Here is a 23,938-nt window from a genome sequence, read left to right as displayed (position 1 = left end):
GACAGTATTGGGCAGCGCCACTCATCCTGTGAGTGGACACACCGCCATAGTGACAGTATTGGGCAGCGCCACTCATCCTGTGAGTGGACACACCGCCATAGTGACAGTATTGGGCAGCGCCACTCATCCTGTGAGTGGACACACCGCCATAGTGACAGTATTGGGCAGCGCCATTCATCTTGTGAGTGGACACACCGCCATAGTGACAGTATTGGGCAGCGCCACTCATCCTGTGAGTGGACACACCGCCATAGTGACAGTATTGGGCAGCGCCACTCATCCTGTGAGTGGACACACCGCCATAGTGACAGTATTGGGCAGCGCCACTCATCCTGTGAGTGGACACACCGCCATAGTGACAGTATTGGGCAGCGCCACTCATCCTGTGAGTGGACACACCGCCATAGTGACAGTATTGGGCAGCGGCACTCATCTTGTGAGTGGACACACCGCCATAGTGACAGTATTGGGCAGCGCCATTCATCTTGTGAGTGGACACACCGCCATAGTGACAGTATTGGGCAGCGCCACTCATCCTGTGAGTGGACACACCGCCATAGTGACAGTATTGGGCAGCGCCACTCATCCTGTGAGTGGACACACCACCATAGTGACAGTATTGGGCAGCGTCACTCATCCTGTGAGTGGACACACCGCCATAGTGACAATATTGGGCAGCGCCACTCATCTTGTGAGTGGACACACCGCCATAGCAGCATGTACAACACTCCCCAATAGGAAGAAAACCCGCTGGGTTGTTCATCCTGTCACTTGTACCCAGACACAGCTGGGACTTGCTTGTCGCCTCACGGGTCACACGCTTAGTTATGTGTCTCAGATAATATTACGTAGGTTCATCAGTAGATAGACATATAATAAGTCGATCGTCATTGCATTACAGTTGAAAAGTGGGGCCCCAAGAGCTGACTATCGACCCATGAGACAATGAGAGTGCAAAGATTTACGTGATGTTATTTCATCCACAGTAGTACCGACGGCAGTGTGTAAACCATCCACAGTAGTACCGACGGCAGTGTGTAAACCATCCACAGTAGTACCGACGGCAGTGTGTAAACTACCACGAGAAAATAAATTACAAAATACAGACAAACTAGTAGAACCCCAAACTTTGTGGCTGTATGTTGAGACTTGTTTGTCAGTAGCGTCTCCTCCCCCCCCCTCCCCCCCCCCCACGCTCACTACCCTCTGGTCACTCTACTGTAATGATCTACTGCCAGCAAAGGTCAGATTTTGTCAATGGGAGCACCACCACACGGGCTGGTGTCTCACGCTACTGCACCCCCCCCCCCGCCTCATGCTCGTCCCCCCCCCTCATGCTCGTCCCCCCCCCCTCATGCTCGTCCCCCCCCCTCATGCTCGTCCCCCCCCCTCATGCTCGTCCCCCCCCCGCCTCATGCTCGTCCCCCCCCCCACCTCATGCTCGTCCCCCCCCCCCACCTCATGCTCGCCCCCCCCCCCCCGCCTCATGCTCGTCCCCCCCCCCCCCACCTCATGCTCGTCCCCCCCCCCCCCCGCCTCATGCTCGTCCCCCCCCCCCCGCCTCATGCTCGTCCCCCACCACCCCCCCGCCTCATGCTCGTCCCCCCCCCTCATGCTCGTCCCCCACCCCCCCCCCCCCCCCGCCTCATGCTCGTCCCCCCCTTAATTAAGCATTCCTTCACAACTCCACTACTGACCCTCGCAGGTCAATATTTGACATTTTAGCTTCATGGGTTTGAAGTTGTTTGTCATGGTGGCCCGTTGTAAGGTCTTCGTATCCTCCTTTGTTCTTGACTGGCGTTACCTGCTTACATTTGTGTGATGACACGGTATCCCTGGAAACACAAACCGAAACTGTCTCTATTTTCCGCTTGTTACAACTTGTAATAAAGTTGTTACATCTTGGCTTAACGGGTTTATGGCGGATTAGAACGTTGTTACAACTTGCTATATTGGTTGTTATAACTGGTTAGGAGGTGTTAAAACTTGTTCAAACGTTGTACGAACGTCGTAGTTTCGGTGTGTGTTTGGCGGGATGTGATCGTTAAATACTTACGTCGTAGCGACGATGACCAAATTGTGTAGTTTTAACATTTTCCCCGAGGGGCGAGTTTATTGGGCAGCGCCACTCATCCTGTGAGTTGACATACGCCATAGCAGCATGTACAACACTCCCCAATAGGAAGAAAACCCGCTGGGTTGTTCATCCTGTCACCTGTACCCACACTGGTAGTCTTGGCCGCCTTCCTGGGGGATGAGGTGGCAAATTGTTCCCGCTAATTGTCACTGGTCTCAGACGCTCACCTTCGACCCTTACACTTTTTTTTTCTCCCTTGTAGCTCATCAACTTTCACTTTCACCGGTGCTGGAGGGGGGGGGGGGGCGGGCGTCGCCATCTTGTGATTGATGAACCTGGCATTGGGTTGCTTACCCTGCCTCCGGGTGACGTAGCCAGCCTTGTTTAATTGATAACGCGTTATCGAGTGGCGGTGTTGGTTGGGTTCACGTTTAGCGGACATAACAGGAAAGTGGATTGTTCCTACAAAATTATATTTTCAAATTTGTGTTCGTGCGCGCGCGCGTGTTCGCATACATGCATGTGGGGATAGTGGCTGGGCACGTGTTCACCAGCGTGCGAATTGATAATTGATAATTGTAATGATAATTGATATTCATAATTATAAATACTAAAATAAGTCAATTTACTAATGGGTAGAAGATAAGCTGTGTAATTTGCAGAGATAGGAACCATGGGGTAATTGGGTCATAACGACGCCCTCCTCGTAGCCTGGTGGATAGCGCGCAGGACTCGTAATTCTGTGGCGCGGGTTCGATTCCCGCACGAGGCAGAAACAAATGGGCAAAATTTCTTTCACCCTGAATGCCCCTGTTACCTAGCAGTAAAATAAGTACCTGGGTGTTAGTCAGCTGTCACGGGCTGCTTCATGGGGGTGGAGGCCTGGTCGAGGACCGGGCCGCGGGGACACTAAAGCCCCGAAATCATCTCAAGATAACCTCAAGACGACGCCCCGCTGCTACAACTGGTGGCCTAACAGCTTGTAACTACCTCAAGGAAACAAAGCCCCACAACACATAACTCGCACGAAATGCAAGCCACAACAACCACATTGTTCCTGTAAAAAAATTAAGAGGAACAAATAAAATTATCAGATAAAGGTAAACAAAAGTTGAGTACCAGTGTGCGTATATGTGAATACTACACAATATTCATTGTTGGTTTTAGATTTAGCTCCTCAGAAGGAAATGTCCAATGTAGCACGGGATATGGCGAGCCCGTAAAGGAACACAATATTCATCCATACATGTTGAAATACAGATGAAGAAATACAGAAATACAGATGTACCCCACGCCGGGTCAGGGGTACAGGCCGCTTTCTATCATAACTCAAAGTATACTGTAAACTCCATTATACTGTAAACACCTAAAGAACAAATCCACAAGGGCCGTGACGAGGATTCGAACCTGCGTCCGGGAGCATCCCAGACACTGCCTTAATCCACTGAGCTGATGTGTTCATTATGTCAACCCATGTCTACGATTTTTAACAATGCTGTTTGTTGACCAAATTGTATTTTTGCTTTTTTTTTGCCATGTTTAGGGGGGCCTCGTAGCCTGGTGGATAGCGCGCAGGACTCGTAATTCTGTGGCGCGGGTTCGATTCCCGCACGAGGCAGAAATAAATGGGCAAAGTTTCTTTCACCCTGAATGCCCCTGTTACCTAGCAGTAAATAGGTACCTGGGAGTTAGTCAGCTGTCACGGGCTGCTTCCTGGGGGTGGAGGCCTGGTCGAGGACCGGGCCGCGGGGACACTAAAAAGCCCCGAAATCATCTCAAGATAATCTCAAGATAACCCCCCCCCCCTTTTTTTCATTTTTTTCTGATTTTTTCACAACACAATTTATACTTTAATCTAAGTTAGTATTAAGTTTTAGTCTTAGCGTTTTTCCTGCCTGAAACGCTTTGCGTAATAGTGGGTTTAGGCACTGTATGTACTAGCTAGATCTATGAATCCATCAAGTTTTGTATTTCATCTTACCTTGAGGTGCTTCCGGGGCTTAGCGTCCCCGCGGCCCGGTCGTCGACCAGGCCTCCTGGTTGCCGGACTAATCAACCAGGCTGTTGGACGCGGCTGCTCGCAGCCTGACGTATGACATACCTTGTATGTATGTTCTTTACCTGAATAAATATTTGTATTTGATGCATCACGTTAGTGTGTGTGTGTGTGTGTGTGTGTGTGTGTGTGTGTGTGTGTGTGTGTGTGTGTGTGTGTGTACTCACCTAATTGTGTTTGCGGGGGTTGAGCTCTGGCTCTTTGGTCCCGCCTCTCAACCGTCAATCAACTGGTGTACAGATTCCAGAGCCTATTGGGCTCTATCATATCTACATTTGAAACTACATATCTACATTTGATCTACATATCTGTGTGTGTGTGTGTTGTGTGTGTGTTGTGTGTGTGTTGTGTGTGTGTTGTGTGTGTGTTGTGTGTGTGTTGTGTGTGTGTTGTGTGTGTGTTGTGTGTGTGTTGTGTGTGTGTTGTGTGTGTGTTGTGTGTGTGTTGTGTGTGTGTTGTGTGTGTGTTGTGTGTGTATGTGTGTGTGTGTATTAACACCTACTGACCAAAGAAGTGGGTGTTGGGCAGGGTCCCGGGTCCGGACATAATAGCTGGCCGCTGTTTACCCAGTAACTGTTGTGGGGTTTACCTGTGACGTGAGGCGCGGACTTCTCCAGGTTACACTTCCTCTCTCTCTGGCTCCTTCCCGGAGTGAATGTTACTTTGGCGCTCCTTACATGTGTTGTTATTGAAGGAGAGTATTGGAAGGCTTGTCAACTTCACATGTGTTGATTGTCATATTTGTTGATTTGTGGAACCAATTACCGCGTAACGTGGTGGTGGTGGGGTCCCTCGATTGTTTCAAGCGTGGGTTGGACATGTATATGAGTGGGATTGGGTTGTTATAAACAGGAGCTGCCTCGTATGGGCCAATAGGCTTTCTGCAGTTGCATTTGTTCTTATGACAGACTACCTCTTATCTTGAGGTTATCTTGAGATGATTTCGGGGCTTTAGTGTCCCCGCGGCCCGGTCCTCGACCAGGCCTCCACCCCCAGGAAGCAGCCCGTGACAGCTGACTTAACTCCCAGGTACCTATTTACTGCTAGGTAACAGGGGCATTCAGGGTGAAAGAAACTTTGCCCATTTGTTTCTGCCTCGTGCGGGAATCGAACCCGCGCCACAGAATTAAGAGTCCTGCGCGCTATCCACCAGGCTACGAGGCCCCTCGACAGCATAGTTGACAAGGCTCTTACAAGCTGTACAAAGTGTCGTGTCACGCGTGAAAATGTGCTGGACTTCCTTGTGTTCTGGAAGCTGTGTGGCCGTCTGGCCGCAGTTTCACGGTCACCTAACCAGCAGGAGGGAAAGTGCACAATCGTTCCAGTCACCAGAGAAAGCGATAATTTCTGGAAGTTATACCAAGTGTAACCAAACCCATTAAATTATACAAGGTTATTAAAGAGAGTTGGACGTGATCAGCTCATAAATCAACCCATCCTCCGAATTGACAGTACGATTTAATACTAAGTGTAATAAGTACACTTTCTAACTGTCATAACCAGTGCATAATTGCACTTATTGGGCTGTTACATTTACCCAACTCCCTCCCCCGATTTAATTCCCCTCGTTTTCTGTTAAGACACACAGAATTTTAGGATGAAATTTTCAATTTCAATTTGCAATACACAAGTTTTAAATATCAAGAATTTTTTTTCTGGTTTATTAAACAATATAGATATACGCATTACACAAGGAAGGATTTACCTGTAGATACAAAACCCATTTTGGCTATATAAAGTTTTAACTATTTAGTGTCCTTTTTGCCACGTTTCAGTAATACTCTCGTAGAAGTTTAATTTTAGCTTCATTGAAATTTTAAATGAAAAAATAAAAGCTAAAAATTTTTTTAGCTTGCGGGTCCAGCGCCTCCGCCCTGGTGTTGGCACCTTGGGTCGACTGGTGTAAAGGCTCCACAGCCTTTGGGCTCCTAACACAAACATTTGAAGTTTAATATGAAGTTTGCCTCCTTCAGTTAAGTTCTAAAGAGTCTTGTTAGTTACTCGCTACTTGCCGCTGTGTAGACCTTGGAAAGCCTACTTGGAAGACTGTGATCTTCATAATGTCAGTCATTAATAAACTGTTCGCTGCACAGAATTAAGGGTTGAGACACTTGTATGAATATCAACTATAAAAATATCAAGCAAATTAGCCGAATCGGCATATTTTATATATATAAATATTGCCGGAACAACCGTGGACATTTTCAAGAGGAAACTAGATTTATTCCTCCAAGGAGTGCCGGACCAACCGGGCTGTGGTGGGTATGTGGGCCTGAGGGCCGCTCCAAGCAACAGCCTGGTGGACCTAACTCTCACAAGTCAAGCCTGCCCTCGGGCCGGGCTTGGGGAGTAGAACTCCCAGAACCCCATCAACCAGGTATCAACCAGGCATAGAATTTAACTAGACCTAAATACCTCCGTCAATCAAAATTGTTACTCCAGATAGTCGGTCTGTTTGGAGGAGTCACTCAAACGCCTCGAAGCACCAGTATTAACATTTATTCTTTGAAGTGTGACTAGTGTACATTAGTGTTTATAATGACTGGCATTGAAGACTGTTCTCGGAGGACTGTTCTCGGTTTGTGAAAGTGTTCTCTCCATGCACGTGTGACCTCACGCCCCCACTTCCTCTTCCACCATACTTTTTAGTGCCATCTTTCCTTACAAGTGTCTGACTCGTCTATGGCAATATTGTCCAGCTTCACCCCTTGATGTCTAACCCCCCTCCCCCCCTCCTCGACATTTCACATTGCCTCTTTATGGTTTTATCCTTATTTTGTCCAACTTCCTCTCGATAATCTTAGTGCGTCTTACACAGTAACTTTCCCCTACCGCCTCAAGGCTCCAGTCAAGCGAGCATTCAAGCAATCATGAGCTTAGCAAGCCATGGGCTCCGCCACCCTGGCCATGGGGCTCCGCCACCCTGGCCATGGACAGTGTACCGGCACAGAGATGTAAACTTGAAGGGTCACCTTCTTGTAATGACATTGTAACACCGTAAATGGCTTTATTTAATTAATTTACTAAGTGTAGTTGGTTCACACAGGAAATTTTCACAAAGTCGGTCGGCTACTTGACAATAGGAAAGTCACAATGTTCACTAGTTGGGCAGAGATCCGGGGTAACGAGAGCAGTAAACAGCAGAAAGGCAACAGTTGGAACGGTTTGGCGCGTCGCCGGCCAATCAGCGGAACTCGATGGGAATTCAGAGCCCAGTCAGGCGCTAACCCAGGTCCAGGTCAACGAGGTCACAAGGTTGTTAGCCACGATGCTGCCATGCTAATCCGCAAGGATTACCGCGTCCACGTCAAAAGGGGCAGAGTATCAGAGTAGGATCTTTACCTTTTCTGCTCTGTAACTATGTTAGTGTCTCGCCAAGGTGGCTCTTCTGTGGCACAGCCCGGCATAGACTACTACTGGCTCCGTGGGCGTCTGGAGTAAGTCACAGATCGGTGGTGTGGTAAGAGCCACAGTTGCGTCAAGAGCGATGGTCACTATGATTGTTCAGAGTTGAGAATAATTTTAGATTTGTGCAATCAATTGTTAAGTTCTCTATTGGAAGTGTTAATTACTTGACAATTATATAAAGGTAGCCTCTTGCTCCTATACTTAATTTGTTAAATAATAATACTGGTGTTCGGATTTTCACGGTTCATGGTAGTGGTGAGACTATTCCTTATACGAAGGTAAGTAACAACGGCTCGTGTTGTGCAGTAACTTTGAGAACATCACACCAAGCGTCCATTGGTACTCTACAAGTTGGTGCGAACTGCCTTGTTCTTGACTAAGTGATCGCAGTATTACCACTTGGGTCTTGGGTAATGTTTCATGACACCAACACCGGGACAACGGCACCGATCGACTACACACTGGAAACACACATTTGTGAACCGTTGTAATTTATAGTAACTTTTATTTGTCCGTTCAGGATGTCTTCTCAAAATCTAGTAGTGTACTCTGCGAGAGGCCGCTGGAGTACGCAGGCCGCTGGAGTACGCAGGCCGCTGGAGTACGCAGGCCGCTGGAGTACGCAGGCCGCTGGAGTACGCAGGCCGCTGCTTGATATCGTAGCAAAGTGTGTGGGCGAGAAAGTAATTTAGCGTAACTGCCAAATTACGAGGATGGTGTGAATGTGCCCTTAGAAAAGAATCTTAGAAAATAATGTTGGTTAAAAAAAAATTCTGGGTCGGTATTGGGGTTGTGTTATTGGGGTCAAGTGAGTTAGCGTGACTAAGTGCAGCCCCCCGTGCTGTGGAGGTGGTCAGTGAAGCCCCCCGTGCTGTGGAGGTGGTCAGTGCAGCCCCCCGTGCTGTGGAGGTGGTCAGTGCAGCCCCCCGTGCTGTGGAGGTGGTCAGTGCAGCCCCCCGTGCTGTGGAGGTGGTCAGTGAAGCCCCCCGTGCTGTGGAGGTGGTCAGTGCAGCCCCCCGTGCTGTGGAGGTGGTCAGTGCAGCCCCCCGTGCTGTGGAGGTGGTCAGTGCAGCCCCCCGTGCTGTGGAGGTGGTCAGTGCAGCCCCCCGTGCTGTGGAGGTGGTCAGTGCAGCCCCCCGTGCTGTGGAGGTGGTCAGTGCAGCCCCCCGTGCTGTGGAGGTGGTCAGTGCAGCCCCCCGTGCTGTGGAGGTGGTCAGTGCAGCCCCCCGTGCTGTGGAGGTGGTCAGTGCAGCCCCCCGTGCTGTGGAGGTGGTCAGTGCAGCCCCCCGTGCTGTGGAGGTGGTCAGTGCAGCCCCCCGTGCTGTGGAGGTGGTCAGTGCAGCCCCCGTGCTGTGGAGGTGGTCAGTGCGGCCCCCGTGCTGTGGAGGTGGTCAGTGAAGCCCCCCGTGCTGTGGAGGTGGTCAGTGCAGCCCCCCGTGCTGTGGAGGTGGTCAGTGAAGCAAGGCTCAACAGCTCCCTCAGGATCAGAACATCGATCCCGGAACCACCATGTTTCATTATAATACTTGACCACGCACAGCCAACCTGGAACAACTTTGCTTTAAAATGTTTAAACTGTAAACTAGAGAGCCGGTCGGCCGAGCGGACAGCACGCTGGATTTGTGATCCTGTGGTCCTGGGTTCGATCCCAGGCGCCGGCGAGAAACAATGGGCAGAGTTTTTCACCCTATGCCCCTGTTACCTAGCAGTAAAATAGGTACCTGGGTGTTAGTCAGCTGTCACGGGCTGCTTCCTGGGGAATGGAAGCCTGGTCGAGGACCGGGCCACGGGGACACTAAAGCCCCGAAATCATCTCAAGATAACCTCAAGATGGCTGTGGTGCGCCGGCGTCGGCAGTTACCTCGGGTGAGGGAATATCTTGAGGTTATCTTGAGATGATTTCGGGGCTTTAGTGTCCCCGCGGCCCGGTCCTCGACCAGGCCTCCACCCCCAGGAAGCAGCCCGTGACAGCTGACTAACACCCAGGTACCTATTTACTGCTAGGTAACAGGGGCATAGGGTGAAAGAAACTCTGCCCATTGTTTCTCGCCGGCGCCCGGGATCGACCCCGGGACCACAGGATCACAAGTCCAGCGTGCTGTCCGCTCGGCCGACCGGCTCCCCCGCTCGGCCGACCGGATTGACGGTTGAGAGGCGGGACCAAAGAGCCAGAGCTCAACCCCCGCAAACACAACTAGGTGAGTATAACTAGGCGAGTACACACACATATATGGTGCATTGTTGAGCTGGGCCTGTGCGTGTGCGTGTGTGCGCGCATGCGTGTGTGTGTGTGTGTGTGTGTGTGTGTGTGTGTGTGGTTGGGGGGGGGGGGGGAGATGGGAGTTACGAGAATATAAAGATTACTTTCATGGTTATTTTGTGTAATTTTAATATTGTTAGGTAATGGGATAAATATTGAAGTAATTATAAATGGGATAAGCGGTGTAGCCTTGCATTGTAAGCCCATGATGCTATGTTGACTAAGGGAATAATTGTGATTGAAATTGAAATAAGTTTATTGAGGTAAAATACACACAAAGGGATGAGGTAGCTCAAGCTATTCTCACCCCGTTCAGTACATCGTGTTAATACACGAGGATTTTCAAGAGGAAACTAGATTTATTCCTCCAAGGAGTTCCGGACCAACCGGGCTGTGGTGGGTATGTGGGCCTGCGGGCCGCTCCAAGCAACAGCCTGGTGGACCAAACTCTCACAAGTCAAGCCTGGCCTCGGGCCGGGCTTGGGGAGTAGAAGAACTCCCAGAACCCCATCAACCAGGTATCAACCAGGTATCAACCAGGTATCAACCAGGTATCAACCATACATAGACACACATCACAAACATCACACAAACATATTACCAAACATTCTGAGAGATAAACATATACATTTCCTTAATAACTGTGATGTCATTTAGTGGAGGAGAGTGGAGTGGGCGGAGGAGCAGAGATGGAGGCAGGAGTCACGTGCAGGCTTGTGGCTTAAGGCAGCATGGCTCAACCCCGTGACCTTTCCTCTGTGTGTTTGGTAGTATTATAGGTTGGAGTAAAAATGTTAGAATAAATATATACAATGGCACAAATTCCGCGCCGGAGGTATCTTGGTAGATACCAAGGAAATATGAAATCAATATGGTAATATGGGGAAATATGGTACAGTATAGTGTACGGTGTTTGGTGCCCACCCTTGAGAGGTGATGGATCCCACACCTGGGGTGGAATGTCCGCAGTATACACCCTTGTCCCCCTAATGTTATTGAGAGGTGATGGATCCCACACCTGGGGTGGAATGTCCGCAATATACACTCTTGTCCCCCTAATGTTATTGTTGTGCTCTTGGAACTCTTAGGACGGGAGACATCTCCCGTCATGCAGGGTGCAGTCGCACCTCCACAGATCTCCAGTATCATCTATTGATACTAATAATGGCTCAAAAGGGCCACCACTTATGGGCTATTCATGCCCGTGCCACCTTTTGGGTGGCTTAATCTTTATCAATCATCAATCGGAACACTTAACGGCTTAACAAAGTGGAGGAGTAACTACAAATTTAAGCTTACCCAAGCCTCAATAAACACTCGTAGGGCTAACATAGGCAATCTTAGACCAAAGTTAGTACTCCTTGTCCTATACTAGTCCTACCTTACCTTGAGGTGCTTCCGGGACTTAGCGTCCCCGCGGCCCGGTCGTCGGCCTAGGAAAGAGTACATTATGGTTGTTGCTCTTACTCGAGCCGTCGACAAACTATAACCCCAAACTTCCTTGGGTGCAAGTGTGTAAAGTTTACTGGCAGCTAGACCCATTAAAGACGCTATCTTATCGAGGATAATGTTACCGGGTAACACGGGGACCTGGACTTGACAGGCACCGGACTTGATAGGACTTCACTAAAATACTGACACTTAAATATGCAGGATACATGCACACGGGACGTGCCTCAAGATATAAAGATATATACTAAGCGTTGGGAGGGGGGGTTTCTGTTCAGGGTTTTCACGTATAATGCCACGGACCGTGTTTGTAAACATTCCATAACGAAGAGAAGAGTAAATTAGCTAGTGTAAAGCCCACAGAGGCGTACAGCAGTTGTGTGGTGCCCATATCTTGAGAAGCACATCAACAAACTGCCTCCTGCCAAACTGATAGGAGCTGCCTCGTATGGGCTAATAGGCCTTCTGCAGTTACCTTTGTTCTTATGTTTAAACTGGAAAAGGTGCAAAGACATGCTACTAAGTGGCTCCCAGAACTGAAGGGCAAGAGCTACGAGGAGAGGTTAGAGGCATTAAATATGCGAAAACTAGAAGACAGAAGAAAGTGATATGATCACTACATACAAAATAGTAACAGGAATTGATCAAATCGATATGGAAGATTTCCTGAGACCTGGAACTTTAAGAACAAGAGGTCATAGATTTAAACTAGCTAAACACAGATGCCAAAGAAATACAAGAAAATTCCCTTTCGCAAATAGTGGTAGACGGTTGTAACAAGTTAGGTGAGAAGGTGGTGGAGGCCAAGACCGTCAGTAGTTTCAAAGCGTTATATGACAGTGCTGGGAAGACGGGACACCACGAGCGTAGCTCTCATCCTGTAACTACACTTGGGTAATTACGAGCGACAGCATTAACCACCATTACAGGTGTTATTTGTTACTGTCCTTGACCACACGGGTATGAATTTATCCTGGCCAGAAACTACAATAATTAACCATACATTTAGTTTGATTACATTGATATACCTGGTTGATGGGGTTCTGGGAGTTCTTCTACTACCCAAACCCGGCCCGAGGCCAGGCTTGACTTGTGAGAGTTTGGTCCACCAGGCTGTTGCTTGCAGCGGCCCGCAAGCCCACATACCCACCACAGCCCGGTTGGTCCGGCACTCCTTGGAGAAAATTATCTAGTTTTCTCTTGAAGATGTCCACGGTTGAACCGTGACCCGTATCGGGTGAACCGTGGCTTGATAGCTCTATCCTTCAGGTGATATAAGAGATTACATCCATATAAATTAAACTTCTCTTTGAAACTTCAAACGTCGTACACAACCATTTGATTGTCTAAAATAAGAGATTTATCATACGTAACACAATTGAACTCAAAGGGATAAGTTAGTGTTCTGGATTACCCGCGCGTCATTAGTGATCTAAATTAACTTATTACTATTATTACTACAGAGTAATGACACTAACGTGACTGCATTAATGAGAAATTCCGCAGGAGTCATGAAAATACTTTTCCGGGTTCAGTATAAGCCTCAGGAAATCCTTGTGTTAAGTAGAACTCTTGGTTACAATCCTTTTACCATTACACGCACATCACAATAGCGTGATGCATCAAATGAACAAATCCACAAGGGCCGTGACGAGGGTTCGAACCTACATCAGAGAGGATCCCAGACGCTGCCTTAATCGACTGAGCTACGACATGGTTAAAAGAATTGCAACCGGGAAATCCTGATCTACCACGGTTCCTGCAGTCTGAGACACAAATGCATGTGTCTCATCTCCCCCCCCCCCATGCACCCGAGCTAGCTCAGTCGATTAAGGCAGCGTCTGGGATCCTCTCTGATGTAGGTTCGAACCCTCGTTACGGCCCTTGTGGATTGGTTCTTTTTACCATGTTGTGGTATAGTCGCTAACGCGTATACATGGGAACACCCTGCGCATAGGTTCGAACTCTGATCTCTCCTAGATCTAGAATATCTCCTACGATATCTCCTACGGATATTATTTATAATATTTATTACAGTATTTTTATTATTCATTTTCTACCACAGACGTGGCCACACATTTACAATACTAACCAGCATTTTCTACCACAGACGTGGCCACACATTTACAATACTAACCAGCAGATATATATATTGTCCTCTACGGACAGGTTGGAGATGTGTTCAACATATAGTTAAGGAATTTATTGAACAATCAGCCACAAGTGATTGAGGAATGATGTACACGTTCGTAAGTGATTGAGGAAAGATGTACACGTTCGTAAGTGATTTCGTGACTCTGGCCCCTGAACTATAGGAAAACTTGCTCTCAAGTTCCTCCCACTCTTGAGTGTTGCCGCGGGTGACGACTAGTTTGTGCACCCCATACCCATCCTGTGAGCAGTAGCTCATGAAGAGCATTACAGAGCACAAAACGTCTCTATCAGACCTCGCCAGAGATTATTACATTAACAATTACATCTATCCTGCACATCTTTATAATGTCAGCTAGATTGTTTCATTTCAATAGCAATGCATTTAGTTATACATTAATGGTAGACCTCTTCGCTGATACGTAATTGTTTGAGCTATGGAGATATTGCAGGGTCATAGAGGAGCTGCTATCGTTGATCTTTGTCCGGACCTGGTTGATACCTGGACCATTCGCCCTTCTCCCCGACCATCTGGTCACCACTTGGTCCGGGAGACATCTCCCGTCACGCAGGGTGCAGTCGCGCCTCCACAGATCTCCAGTATCAGCTCTTGATACTGGTAATGGCTCAAAAGGGCCACCACTTACGGGCTATTCATGCCCGTGCCACCTCTTGGGTGGCTTAATCTTCATCATCATCATCCTTCTCCCCCTTGTGTCCATCCCTAGACTTGCAGAGCATGCCGGAACCTACTTTACCATTGTTATTCTCAATGTGCGCAACATTGGCTTCTTGGAGGTCTCCTTGAGCGTGTCCTTGGCGGCACCCACCAGTCCGTCATGGGACACAAGGGTGCTGAGGTTCTCAGTGTGGCGGGGTGCCAGCACTTCCCGCCCAGGAATGTTAGCTTGGGAAGCCCGTGTGCTTGTGGGGCCCTTGCTGGGTACCATCTCGCCTCCGCTTGAGCCGGGGAATACCTTGTTCAGGACAGCAACCCACACTTTGTCTTCTAAGTGTTGGTATATGGAGTACTGCTGCACAATGACAGCCGCTTTCAAAGCTGGAGATATTGCTGACCTGGAGAGCGTTCAGTGATCCTTTACTGTCACAATCCACTCGGTAAAACATCTAAACTACTGGGACCGACTAAAGAGCCTAAAATTTTTTGGGTCCAGGCGGGAGAGAACATCATAATTTACACGTGGAAAATAGTGGAGGGGCTGGTCCCAAACCTGCACACAGAAATAACATCACACGAGACCAGAAGGCATGGCAGGAAGTGCAGAAAACCCCCTCTGAAGAGCAAAGGTGCAATAAGTACTCTTGAGAGAGAACTCTATCAACATCAGAGGCCCGAGACTGTTCAACACGCTTCCACTACACATAAGGGGTATAACTGGCCGACCCCTCAGTGTTCAAGAAAACTCGATAAGCACCTTCATAGGATACCTGATCAACCAGGCTGTGACTCATACGTCAGGCTGCGAGCAGCCGCGTCCAACGGCCTGGTTGGCCAGTTTAGCAACGAGGAGGTCTGGTCGACGACCGAGCCGCGGGGACGCTAAGCCCCGAAATCAACTTAAGGTATTCTCAAAGTAGGTATACCCATATTTAAATCCCTAAACATACTCCACACATTCTCTTGTCACTTACATTAACAAAACCTTGTTCGTAAATACAAATCCTGATCTGAAACTCTTCCTGGACAGACGTAACACAACCCATAACCACCACACCAGAAATAAATATCCCCAGAGTATAACTAAATGTGTAAATACACAGCAAATAGTGAAATAGTCTATGGAACTCACTAATGAATTCAAAAGCCGTCCAACCAGTCTGGGGAGCCAGTCGGCCGAGCGGACAGCACGCTGGACTTGTGATCCTGTGGTCCTGGGTTCGATCCCAGGCGCCGGCGAGAAACAATGGGCAGAGTTTTTCACCCTATGCCCCTGTTACCTAGCAGTAAAATAGGTACCTGGGTGTTAGTCAGCTGTCACGGGCTGCTTCCTGGGGGTGGAGGCCTGGTCGAGGACCGGGCCGCGGGGACACTAAAAAAATCCCCGAAATCATCTCAAGATAACCTCAAGATAACCTCAAGATAACCTCAAGATAACCTACGCCTTATTCAAAATGTTAAAAAAGTACTTAATTTCATCCTCATGTTCCTACCTAATGCCTTAAACTCGCACTGTATCTTGTGCTACCCAATCCCCCCCCCCCCCTCATATATGGGCCTAACCCATTCAACTTCATTGTAATCACTGCTATTATCTTATATAATGGTTGGTATAGTGAAGACACATTTTGCTACATTATACCTAGAAATAATCCTCAAACTATGCTACAATGTATCTGTTGGTAATCCTCAAATTTTACTATAATGTGCCTACTAATCTTCGTCAAATTTTCTTACAATGCACATATTAACATTTGTAAATTTTGCTAGAAATGACCTACTTAAAATGTTAGAATAAGGACCTGCCCAAAACGCTATGCGTGTTAGTGGCTTTACAAGACTCTTGCCCGAAACGCATTGCGTAATAGTGGCTTTAGGCATTGTATGTACTAGCTCTATCTATATATCAATCCATTAATGTAACATCACTTGTATGTATGTACCTTACCTGAATAAACATATTTATATTTTATATTATATAAGAATGTAAAAACATCAATGCAATGTTCTCTCATAAACTCAATGTACCTTCTTATATATAAATAAATAGTGGCAGATGGCGAGAGAACCGGTGGTCCACGCAGTGTGTCAGTGTGTGTCAGTGTGTGTCAGTGTGTGTCAGTGTGTGTCAGTGTGTGTCAGTGTGTGTCAGTGTGTGTCAGTGTGTGCTTCAACACTGTTTTATTCTAAGATTCTCTGACAGCTCCCAATGTGCCCTTCTTACAACTTTGCCTCATCGGAAGAATCTGCCCCTTCATCTGCTCCCCTTCATCTTCCCCCTTCATCTGCTCCCTTTATCTGCTCCCTTTATCTGCTTATGATATGATCACACATCGTGATCATATCACTTGCCCTAATGTCGTGAAGAGCAGCTCCTAAAATGTTGGTTTGGGGTGGATGGTGGTGGTGGTGTTTGTGGTGGTGGGAGGACGATGTTGTGGTGGTGGTGGTGTTTGTGGTGGTGGGAGGACGATGTTGTGGGTGGTCATTGGTCTCCACAAAACTGGACATTGACTCTTAATCACACTCTCAATAACATTGATGGACGTTAGTGCAGCAGGTGTGGAACTGTCAATACTGTAGTGCTCCTCCCTCGAGTATGGGAGCCATATCTGCTGATTTAACACTTCTGGTGTCCCCGTGTCGAAGCTCTTCCTTCACTACACAGTGCGCTTGTATTCATCTAGTTGTGTTTACGGGGGTTGAGCTTTGCTCTTTCGGCCCGCCTCTCAACTGTCAATCAACTGTTTACTAACTACTTTTTTTTTCCCCACAACACACACACCCCAGGAAGCAGCCCGTGACAGCTGACTAACTCCCAGGTACCTATTTACTGCTAGGTAACAGGGGCATTCAGGGTGAAAGAAACTTTGCCCATTTGTTTCTGCCTCGTGCGGGAATCGAACCCGCGCCACAGAATTACGAGTCCTGCGCGCTATCCACCAGGCTACGAGGCCCCTTGTCTTATTGGCACTTTGCGTTTGTTTATATTATAAATATATAAATATATTATATAATTATATATAATATATTATATTATAGTATATATAAATATACTGTGTGTATTCCATACTAGGCCTAGAACTATTTGTTTGGGTTTTAGCTTCGTTTTTTCCAGACTGTAAAATGACTTGTATAAAATTTTGTCCATGTCGTCTATATTTGCAGGATCGTCCACAGTTACAAAAAGTAGCGTCTTATTACAAAAAGTAGCGTCTTATCAGCGTCTTATCAGGAGGATGCTTGGCAACAGTTAAGTTTTATTGAAGACTTTCATTGTTGTTGTTGCGGTGATGCCACCAGCCCCGCCGCCCAACAAGTTACTGGCCACACGAAGCGGGTCGTGAGGAGGACGACCACAGGAGTCGGTCGGCCGAGCGGACAGCACACTGGACTTGTGATCCTGTGGTCCCGGGTTCGATCCCGGGCGCCGGCGAGAAACAATGGGCAGAGTTTCTTTCATCCTATGCCCCTGTTACCTAGCAGTAAAATAGGTACCTGGGTGTTAGTCAGCTGTCACGGGCTGCTTCCTGGGGGTGGAGGCCTGGTCGAGGACCGGGCCGCGGGGACACTAAAGCCACGAAATCATCTCAAGATAACCTCAAGATAACACAGGAATCTACAAAGTGTGCTTTTTACGGTGCATGATCTCCAGTAGGACTTAAAGATTACGTGTCTCAACTCCTATTTGGTGACGCTAAATGTTGTCATGTGTGCGTACTGGCCTAATTGTACTTGCATAATTCTGCTTGCGGGTGTTAAGCTTCGGCTCTTTGGTCCCGCCTGTCCACTGGTGAACAGGTTCCTGAGCACACTGGGTTCTAGCATATCTAAATTTGAAACTGTATGGAGTCTGCCTCCACCACATTACTTCCTAATGCATTCCATTTATTAATTACCTCTTCTCCCAAGTACAGACAGTTCTTTCTGATGTCTTTAACCCGTGTTAAATAATGTCTTTATTTTCCTTCTCAATTACTTTCAACGTTCCCATAATCCATATTCTCATTTTCCTGGTCTGTTGTATTTGCTGAATTATGTTCTCTTAGCTCGACAGACATCATAATTCCTCCTGTTATTTCAATGTTCCTTGTATGAGTAGGTCTGGCTGTCTTGTACTTTGGTCGGGTGTAAAGGAAGTAAAAACGAAACAAAGTACTTAAAACTTATCACTGTTAAACATGTTTTCGTTGCCCAATCGAAGACTTGATTAATATTATCTTGTAGTTTCCTGTGTCTTCTACTGAGGTGTTTTTCATGCTGATTTTTGTGTCTGTAAAAGAATGATCCGATTCTGTGACTAGTATTGTTGTCCATATCTGATAGGAGAATGAGAGAGTGGTGGTGGGAGAATGTTCCCTGGGGGTAGAGAGCTTGTCACTCATCTTAGTCTTGGTTGTGATTTGATTGACTGTTACTCTTTGCATTGTTTGACAGAGTATTGAAAATACAACGCCTTTCTTTGCCAGTTATTTTTGTTGCTCTCATTTTATGGGCTATCACTTTATGGTCACACGACCAACCTCTTGGGCTGGACGGTAGAGCGACGGTCTCGCTTCATGCAGGTCGGCGTTCAATCCCTGATAGTTCCCTTCCCTTCCATGGTCATGCTTATCGAATGCCTTTGCAAAGTCCGTGTATACAATATCTAGATTTTGTCTTCTTAACCACTATCACAACCACAGAAGCATGAGTAACTGTAAGACAGAATCTTCCCGCTCTAAATCCACGATGACCTGGGCTGTGAAGTTCATTGTTCTCCATTAACACTGGAAATTTGATTCGTAATCACTTAAAAAACAAAAAAATGTTTAGTGCGACGGGTCTAACAACAGATACTAGATCTCTGAACGTTGGCCTAAAAACTAACCCAGGGACACTCAATAAAAACTAGTCTTGTTGACCAGACCACACACTAGAAGGTGAAGGGAAGACGACGTTTCGGTCCGTCCTGGACCATTCTCAAGTCGATTGAAACGTCGTCGTCCCTTCACCTAGTGTGTGGTCTGGTCAACATACTTCAGCCACGTTATTGTGACTCAGTCTGCAAAACCAGTCTTCATTACTTGCGTCCTTGTGTATTACAATATATTGTGATCCCCGCCGCGAAGAATCGTTTTTTCATCCAAGTACACATTTTACTGTTGCGTTAAACAGAGGCTACAGTTAAGGAATTGCGCCCAGTAAATCCTCCCCGGCCAGGATACGAACCCATGACATAGCGCTCGCGGAACGCCAGGCGAGTGTCTTACCCCTACACCACGGAGACTTTTATGTATAGACCTTCCACGGTTGACAGCTGTTCATCTTGTTGCTTCCAGCAACACCCTAGTGTTACTGAGAATTGTCACTTGAGTAAAGGACACTGTTTTGAAGTCTTGCTAGTGCTGACCCCAGCGTCGCAGACCCGCAAGCTGGTAGTTAACCTGCGTTCATCAGGGCTTGCCTTAGTGAACCAGCTAGCTGCTCGCACAAGTCTGCGTTCATCAGGGCTTGCCTTAATGAACCAGCTAGCTGCTCGCACAAGTCTGCGTTCATCAGGGCTTGCCTTAATGAACCAGCTAGCTGCTCGCACAAGTCTGCGTTCATCAGGGCTTGCCTTAGTGACCCAGCTAGCTGCTCGCACAAGTCTGCGTTCATCAGGGCTTGCCTTAGTGAACCAGCTAGCTGCTCGCACAAGTCTGCGTTCATCAGGGCTTGCCTTAGTGAACCAGCTAGCTGCTCGCACAAGTCTGCGTTCATCAGGGCTTGCCTTAGTGAACCAGCTAGCTGCTCGCACAAGTCTGCGTTCATCAGGGCTTGCCTTAGTGAACCAGCTAGCTGCTCGCACAAGTCTGCGTTCATCAGGGCTTGCCTTAGTGAACCAGCTAGCTGCTCGCACAAGTCTGCGTTCATCAGGGCTTGCCTTAGTGAACCAGCTAGCTGCTCGCACAAGTCTGCGTTCATCAGGGCTTGCCTTAGTGAACCAGCTAGCTGCTCGCACAAGTCTGCGTTCATCAGGGCTTGCCTTAGTGACCCAGCTGCTCGCACAAGTTGATTGATGCGTATGATGGCAAAATATCGTTTTCGTACTGGGTTAATCATTTACATTTGTGTGATGAATGGAACGGTGCAAGAAAGTACAATTTTTGTTGGGCGAATAGTTTGGCTTAATCCGCTAGATCAAACTTTTGAGATTAGCTTCTCATTGTTGGTTGAATCTTGGCGAAGCAATTGTTTGGTGGTTAGCGGAGCTGTGGAACTCCCGGGTGTAGGGTAGGGGACCCAGCAACACCTTAATGAAGGCCAAGCTATCTTTTTCTCGATATGGAATATGGCGTCATTATTGATGATGGGGGGGGGGGGGAAGCGTAACCAGCTGTCCTTCGCCACGCCCACGCTCCCAGGGGGGCCCTAGTGGTCGCTGCCAGGGGTCCTAGTGGTCGCTCCCCCAGGGGGTGGGGGTCCTGGTGGACGCGCCGCCAGGGGGTGGGGGTCCTGGTGGTCGCTCCCCCAGGGGGTGGGGGTCCTGGTGGTCGCTCCCCCAGGGGGTGGGGTCCTGGTGGTCGCTCCCCCAGGGGGTGGGGGTCCTGGTGGTCGCTCCCCCAGGGGGTGGGGGTCCTGGTGGTCGCTCCCCCAGGGGGTGGGGGTCCTGGTGGTCGGGCTCTGCCACATTGCGCCGGCACGGCAGGAGTACAAGTTAGTCGTGTGAAGTGGGTCAGGCGTAAATGATAAAAGTGAGAGTGGCGGGGTTGTATAGGTAAGCAGTGCATTGTTTGTCGTGAGGTAGCGGCGGAAAAGAAATCTTGCCGACCCTTCCCTTCCTCTCATTTCCTCTGCTCTCATTTCTCGCCCTCTTCCCAGAGCTTGTCACAATTTTACTGTGAAGTTTCTTCACGTTATTACTGGAATAGGCTGCATGCAGCCGCCAGGACTCGCCTGTCTTGTCAACATTCAGGCGTGGGAACAGACGAGGTGCTCGCCTACTGAAGGACTCGACACTGACTAATTGAACTATTTTTAAACACCATCTTTGCAGACGTGTCTGAACACTTCTCTAACAGTACATGATGACCTAAAATAAACATGTGAACTAACACACACTAAACTGACACCTGGAAGCACCGAAGTTAAACAACTGGCCAACCTCGCCGCCTGACTCAACACCTTGTTGACTCACCTGTTCGTCAGGTGACCTTCCCTCTCTGGAAGCTTCACTCCCGTACACAGATCTTTATTTACTTGGCAAAACATTCAAATAAATCAATTAAAAATGAGCAATCAGTAGGAGTGGTAATCTCTCATAGTTTAGCTACATTTGCAGGCGATAGACTAGTTTTATTGCGTTTTTTATTACTGGAATTTATTAAAATTGTGCAAGTAATAGTTACAGGAATTTTCTTTGGCAGTGATCCGTGCCTGGACCCAGGCGTCCAGTCATGCCTCTTGTTGACATGGCGGTGGTGTGGCCGGGGCTGTGTACACGTGTAGCGGTGGTGTGGCCGGGGCTGTGTACACGTGTAGCGGTGGTGTGGCCGGGGCTGTGTACACGTGTAGCGGTGGTGTGGCCGGGGCTGTGTACACGTGTAGCGGTGGTGTGGCCGGGGCTGTGTACACGTGTAGCGGAGGTGTGGCCGGGGCTGTGTACACGTGTAGCGGAGGTGTGGCCGGGGCTGTGTACACGTGTAGCGGAGGTGTGGCCGGGGCTGTGTACACGTGTAGCGGTGGTGTGGCCGGGGCTGTGTACACGTGTAGCGGAGGTGTGGCCGGGGCTGTGTACACGTGTAGCGGTGGTGTGGCCGGGGCTGTGTACACGTGTAGCGGAGGTGTGGCCGGGGCTGTGTACACGTGTGGCGGTGGTGTGGCCGGGGCTGTGTACACGTGTAGCGGTGGTGTGGCCGGGGCTGTGTACACGTGTAGCGGAGGTGTGGCCGGGGCTGTGTACACGTGTGGCGGTGGTGTGGCCGGGGCTGTGTACACGTGTAGCGGTGGTGTGGCCGGGGCTGTGTACACGTGTAGCAAAGGTGTGGCCGGGGCTGTGTACACGTGTAGCAAAGGTGTGGCCGGGGCTGTGTACACGTGTAGCGGTGGTGTGGCCGGGGCTGTGTACACGTGTAGCGGTGGTGTGGCCGGGGCTGTGTACACGTGTAGCGGAGGTGTGGCCGGGGCTGTGTACACGTGTAGCGGAGGTGTGGCCGGGGCTGTGTACACGTGTGGCGGTGGTGTGGCCGGGGCTGTGTACACGTGTAGCGGTGGTGTGGCCGGGGCTGTGTACACGTGTAGCGGTGGTGTGGCCGGGGCTGTGTACACGTGTAGCAAAGGTGTGGCCGGGGCTGTGTACACGTGTAGCGGTGGTGTGGCCGGGGCTGTGTACACGTGTAGCGGTGGTGTGGCCGGGGCTGTGTACACGTGTAGCGGAGGTGTGGCCGGGGCTGTGTACACGTGTAGCGGTGGTGTGGCCGGGGCTGTGTACACGTGTAGCGGTGGTGTGGCCGGGGCTGTGTACACGTGTAGCGGTGGTGTGGCCGGGGCTGTGTACACGTGTAGCGGAGGTGTGGCCGGGGCTGTGTACACGTGTGGACACACGCCCGGGTCCCATCATCTATCCCTTCCGTTAGCGTTACGCACCGTGTCAAACTATCTTATGTTCAAATTATTGTATACCAAGACTCGACGGCATCAAATGTAAAGGATACATATGCCAGGTATTTTAGCGTAGCTATTGACAGCAATGCTATTTAGTTTGATAAGTGTTAATAACAGTTGTCAGCAATTCAACACGTGTTGCGGATCGCTGTTCATACTGACTTTTAACTCTAACAATTACAGTATCATTTGACTGCCTGAAATTGTGGTACGACATGCACATTGATTTTTTTTTTATTTATTACCGAATATTTTAATTTTATATTGTCATGTATTGTGTCTGGTATAAACAAGCAGGAATTATATAAATCTTGTTCCCATTACAGAACGCAGTCACTCACAAGGGTCCGGCGGACAAGACCAAAGTAACGCTCATGTGGGAACCTCCGTCAGACTTTGCTGGCGATGTTGTCTTTGTGTGAGTATCAGCTTGGCGCCTTCACTATAATTGGATATCTGGTAACTACACCTGGGACAAAAAAAAAGAATTTTGTAAACCAATTAAAAAAAAATTTGGAAAAACCAGCCATATTGTTACTGTGATCAAACAGGGAGATCATTAACATTGTTACCTCTCTCTGTCGGTAGCAAGGTTCCCACTCCTAACAAAATTATGAAAAGAATGAAAAATGTGTATATATATATATATATATATATATATATATATATATATATATATATATATATATATATATATATATATATATATATATATATATATATATATATATATATATATATATATATATATATATATATGTCGTACCTAATAGCCAGAACGCACTTCTCAGCCTACTATTCAAGGCCTGATTTGCCTAATAAGCCAAGTTTTCATGAATTAATGTTTTTTCGTCTACCTAACCTACCTAACCTAACCTAACCTAGCTTTTTTGGGCTACCTAACCTAACCTTACCAATAAATATAGGTTAGGTTAGGTAGGGTTGGTTAGGTTCGGTCTTATATCTACGTTAATTTTAACTCCAATAAAAAAAAATTGACCTCATACATAGAGAAAAGGGTTGGTTTATCATTTCATAAGAAAAAAATTATAGTAAATATATTAATTCAGGAAAACTTGGCTTATTAGGCAAATCGGGCCTTGAATAGTAGGCTGAGAAGTGAGTTCTGGCTACTAGGTACGACATATATATATATATATATATATATATATATATATATATATATATATATATATATATATATATATATATATATATATATATATATATATA

At 47.9% G+C, this 23,938-nt stretch overlaps 1 protein-coding gene across 3 annotated transcripts in view; it reads left to right on the top strand.

The window, feature by feature from the left end:
• LOC123773619 (putative ferric-chelate reductase 1 homolog) overlaps positions 1-23,938 on the top strand; it is a 75,536-nt gene that overhangs the window by 29,663 nt on the left and 21,935 nt on the right. For all 3 annotated transcript variants that reach the window (XM_045767413.2, XM_045767411.2, XM_045767410.2), the window contains exon 3: positions 23,032-23,123. In XM_045767413.2, coding sequence (XP_045623369.1) covers positions 23,032-23,123 — 92 coding nt within the window. The remainder of the gene's footprint in view (positions 1-23,031; positions 23,124-23,938) is intronic.

Source organism: Procambarus clarkii, chromosome 72, assembly GCF_040958095.1.
Source record: "Procambarus clarkii isolate CNS0578487 chromosome 72, FALCON_Pclarkii_2.0, whole genome shotgun sequence".
Lineage (NCBI taxonomy): Eukaryota > Metazoa > Arthropoda > Malacostraca > Decapoda > Cambaridae > Procambarus > Procambarus clarkii.
This window is presented reverse-complemented; position numbering and strand designations above follow the sequence as displayed.